This window comes from Palaemon carinicauda, chromosome 21, assembly GCF_036898095.1.
Source record: "Palaemon carinicauda isolate YSFRI2023 chromosome 21, ASM3689809v2, whole genome shotgun sequence".
In the NCBI taxonomy this organism is placed as follows: domain Eukaryota; kingdom Metazoa; phylum Arthropoda; class Malacostraca; order Decapoda; family Palaemonidae; genus Palaemon; species Palaemon carinicauda.
The window spans coordinates 11,176,391-11,181,390 of NC_090745.1; the positions used below are offsets into that span (position 1 = coordinate 11,176,391).

General features: G+C 34.2%; 1 protein-coding gene across 4 annotated transcripts in view; it reads right to left on the reverse strand.

Annotated features, from left to right (window-relative positions):
* The window catches only part of LOC137614631 (tachykinin-like peptides receptor 86C), a 566,255-nt gene that overhangs the window by 1,301 nt on the left and 559,954 nt on the right, over positions 1-5,000 (reverse strand). For all 4 annotated transcript variants that reach the window (XM_068344328.1, XM_068344330.1, XM_068344329.1 and 1 more), the window contains one exon: positions 3,803-3,901. In XM_068344328.1, the coding sequence (XP_068200429.1) occupies positions 3,803-3,901 (99 nt within the window). The remainder of the gene's footprint in view (positions 1-3,802; positions 3,902-5,000) is intronic.

Here is a 5,000-nt window from a genome sequence, read left to right on the forward strand (position 1 = left end):
GTTGTATTAGTATATTTTGGATGTCGAACCATAAATTTTAAAGACTTATCAAATTATTCAAGCACAAATCAGAAATAATTTGCGCGTGTTTCTATCTAATCATTTGATGAATGCAGCATTGCCTAAAAATGTAGTTATGACTAAGATTCAGATACTCTTTATGCTCTAAAAGTTATACTATCGTTGAGATAGAACTAGCGAGTTTTCCTGTAATGTATATATTTAACGACCTAGGTCCTACCAACGTTAGTTTATGGAAATCTTTAGGCATAAGTGTGCATAATTCGATGATTGAAAATCCAGCATCACCGATCGCGTTGTTTGTGTCTTTGCTGATGCTCCACATCTCATGATACTAATAAGAAACAATTTATTTGATAATGGCTTTCAGCAAATTGACGGTGATTTTGTCCACTGCTCTTTGCTAAGGGAACTTATAAAGTAAAAGTGATCTGAAAACATCATATAAACTTGGAGAAACATAAATGTCAGTGGCTTTCAGCGTATGAATGGAAAATTAGCTGTACAATTGATATTAGAAACAATTACGAAATCGCTTCAATATTTCTGTAGCAAAGGATTATTTTTAGATAAGCATTGGGAAAAATAAGTAAATTTTATCTCTGGAGTTCCGTACGATACAAAGATGTTCAGAAATTAATAAAGGTTGAACTTACAAAATCAGGATGAAATCTTCAATTGCACGACACCCAGTAAAATTATTGATGGTAATTGGAAATAATTGTCTTTTTTCATTCCAAATAGGATCGGCAGTTTCTTGTGAATCTTTGCCAAAATTGTTAAAAATGGTAAAAATTATATTTAATAAATAATTTTATTGATTTATAGAATGAATCAAGATGGGACTTGAACATTTCCTTACCTTTTTGTGATAAATGGAAGTCTGCAGCACCCAGCGTTGGATACAGTTAAATATAGTGCTAAATCTCATCTATTAGAGAAGGACAGTTACCTTATAAGGTCAAAATATAATACAAATCCCAATTGCAAAATAGATAACAGCTGGAACCTTTTGTTTTATTGATAATGATTCTCTCTCTCTCTCTCTCTCTCTCTCTCTCTCTCTCTCTCTCTCTCTCTCTCTCTCTCTCTCTCTCTCTCTCTCTCTCTCAAGATAAAGATAACAAATCATTTCAAAGTGAACTAAGGCTATCTGCGATGAAATTTTGTTTGCCCGATGAATGCGACGGTGAAGGAAATGATGTTACAAAAAGTATAGGGGAAGTTGGTAATTAAACACCTGGATGATGCAAAATAGAAAAGAGGTCTAGACTGTTTCGCCGGTTTCATTGCCCTTAAGTTTCCCTAATGCACAAAAGGGGGGACAATTCGTGGACAGGTATAATTAGCTCAGCAAATAAGGAATTAGTGAAGCCATCAAAAGAATTTACTGATCCGATAAAAAATATTGAAAAAAAAATTATAAGTTATCATGGGGTAAAAGGACAAACATGGCAACAGAGTAGTAAAAAAATAGCATTAGATATTCCAAATAAAATGGGATTACCACTTTCAGTCACTCATTTTGTTCGTTGTCGAAATATTTTTAAAATAATAATATCAATTAAAAGAAATAACTTCTGCTAAGAAAATAACTATTGAAATTAGAGGATTGGAAAATGTAATAATCATGATCACTTATTTCTATAGTGTGTTTGTACAACTTTATTTGAATAGATATTCTTAAAATTTAATTTTGGGTCATTAGTAAAAGATTAGTGTGAAAATGTATCTAAATATGCATGCACGTTGCTTGTTTGTACATTTGTTGAAACAATACTTCCACAAAGGATTTGAATAATATTTGCTCTCTTCTGATATGCGACTTTTTAAACCATTTTCCTTAAAAAACTTCTCACAGGAAGTATTTTGTAACGAAATCTAGTCACCAAAATATCTTATATTATTTTTTTTCTGAAATAGAAATGTTATTTTCAACGGGATAATAAAGAAAGGAGAACTTTTGCAAAGCAAGCTAATGCTAGTACTCTTTCGCCGGCCACTGGTGTTCAGTGACGTCACAAAATTTACCCCCACTTAACGTTTACCCCTCTAATCCCCGCTAACCCCCAATTTACCTGCGCGTGGGTAGATATACTGTATAAGGGTTCAAGGTTTAAAGGTCGCTCATGAATGGCAGAGGCCAAGGACGGTGATAAAGCCCTAGCAGGGCAATGTCCTAGAGACTGACCCTCTCACCTATAGAAAAAGAGCTATACGCGCACACACACACACACACACACACACACACACACACACACACACATATATATATATATATATATATATATATATATATATATATATATATACTATATATATTATATATATATTTATATATAAATATATATAGATGTATATATACATAAATATAATATAAACACACTCGTATATGGGGAGAATAATGTAGCTTTAGACGAGGACGAGGAAACTCGACGAGATGTTTGTTATGAAACAATTGTGAGAGGTTTGAAAGTATAGATCAAAACCTGGATCCAGGAAATATCATGATGGAAATGATTGAGAGGTAATGTGCAGGATTACAGTGTGCAGGCAGTAGTTGATAGAATGTTGAGAGGCTTCAAAACTTTTGAGATGGAAGTGAAGCATGTGCTTGAGTAGATAGGCAGGAAAGTGACTTATCTGGTGTGAAAAGACGTCTAAGTCAAGGCTGTGTCATGTTTCTTTGACTGTTCAATATATTTATGGATAAACTGATGGAAGAGGTCAGAGAAAGGAGGTTGTTACAAAACAACAAGAGATGTAAACACTATAAAAACTAGTATATGTTTTTAGATATTACTGCATTGACTATGGACAGTAGAGAAAAACTACAATGGTTGGTAAAATCGTTTGAATATATATGTAAGAGGATGTTGAGTGTAAATATGAGTAAGGACAAGAAATAAGGGTAAATGGAAACCAGGAAGAAATGAAATAGTTGATTCATTTAAGTATCTCGGAGTAAACATATACAATGAGAGAGTAACTGGATCACCGAATAGGTGTATAAATTTAAGTAACAAGATGTTTGTAAAAAAAAAAATGGTAGAAGACTTGAATTTTCTTTGCAAGCAGAGTGGGAATGTATGAAGAAATTATCAAACCAGTTCTCCTGTATAGAAGCAAAGACTGGTTTATAAGCTGTTGAGATCGCAAAAGTTGAAAAACTTGCAGTTTTGCAAGAGAGGTAAAAACGTTAGCCCAGATGGAAGAATAGATCACAGTATTCTGAAGTGGTTCAGTCATGTGGAAAGAAGGGACAACAGTAGCTTATTAAAAAGGGTGCATAATTCAAATGTACTACGAGAGATGATAGGAGGGTTTAGATATATCAGGTTTTCCTAGACTGACATTAAGGAAGTAAAAGAGTGAATGCTCGAAAGTAGTAAATGGTTGGGTCTGTTGAGATATCTGATATATTGCTCATGAACTCTCAGCAAACATCTATACAGAAGGCTCATGAGCAACATGTCAAATACTCATACAAAACACTTCTCGAACTTACATATAAATATGATTGTGTGGCTTCATAAGAATGAAAAGATTGATTAACGAAATACCTCGCTAAATTAATCGACTTTTCTTTTACTAAATACTAAAATTTTCACAAACACAGACTCCCAACCATGAACTGCAAGGCAAGAATAACAGCTGAGCTCCAAAAAGCGTCATTACGACTCTGAAGTTAATGAACAGTCGCATTGCCGTCATACGAACAACCACAAAAATACGATCACAAAACTTTTTCTTCAAGATTTTTTTTTTTCTAGAAACTCACCGTTTCTTGCGTTGAGTCTCTCTCTCGACGAATACACGAGGAGGTGGTTGTTGGAATTGGGGGTCGTTCTCATGGTGCCATTTAGGCCTTGCCGAGTGTCTGCCATGAAAGATAAATGAAGGTGCAGGTAAGCACAAGGAATGAGGCCCGGCAAATTTCAAGTGGAATCTTTATCATTCTCTTTTATGTTGTTTTTAAGACAAAGACAAAAATTTTTATTTTTTTTCTTCTAAATTGGTTGTTTTCTTTATGAATAAATAAAAGCCCCCTCTTCATTGGAAGAATAAATAGAGATTTAAAAATATTCGTGACTGTACATATGAAGATCGATCGTTTCATTTCAAATATTCTATTTGATGAAAATATTTGGGAACCCGGTAAGACGGTATACTTTATTGCTTTCACCCACTGCGTTGCGAAGGTTATGTTTTGATAGGCGCATGTTTGTATGTCTGTCTGTGTCTTTGTGACTGGCATAACTCAAAAACTATTTGACCAAATTTGGTGGGATGATTGGCCCTGATCCTAGGAGAATTTGATTAGATACTGGGAGGGATTGGGTCAAAAGTGAAGCCAAGGTCACGAAAAGGTAAAAAATTAATCACAAAAATAAAAAATAAAACTATTTGACCGATTCTCATGAAATTTGGTTAGATGATTAGCCAAGATCCAAGGCCAATTTGATTAGATTTTGAGAGTTAAAAACGCCTTTTTGCCTTATCATGGCCAATTTTAATCCGATTTGTAAGAAACTAGTGCCATAATGAGCCTAATTCAATAGCCTATCTTGTGATACACAACATTATATAGTGATGTCATTGCCCTTGTTTGCATGCCTGCTTGTGTGTTTGTGATTCGCATTAACTCACAAACTATTTGACCGAATCTCATAAAATCTGGTGGGATGATTGGTCATGATCCAAGAACAATTTGATTATAATTTGGAATGATTGGGTCAAAGGTCTTGGTAACAAAATGGTAAAAAACGTGTTAGCAAAACGTGGTCAAATTTGACCCGATTTGCATGGAACTAGTGCTAAAATATGCATAATTCCATTGCCTATCTTGACATATACAAAATGATATAAGCGAAGGTATGCGCTCTACCGAGTGCCCGTTCTAGTTCTTTACAGTAAGCATAAAGTTCACGCTAAAAAATCTGAGGCTCCTTATTACAACAATGATAATACAGTTGAAT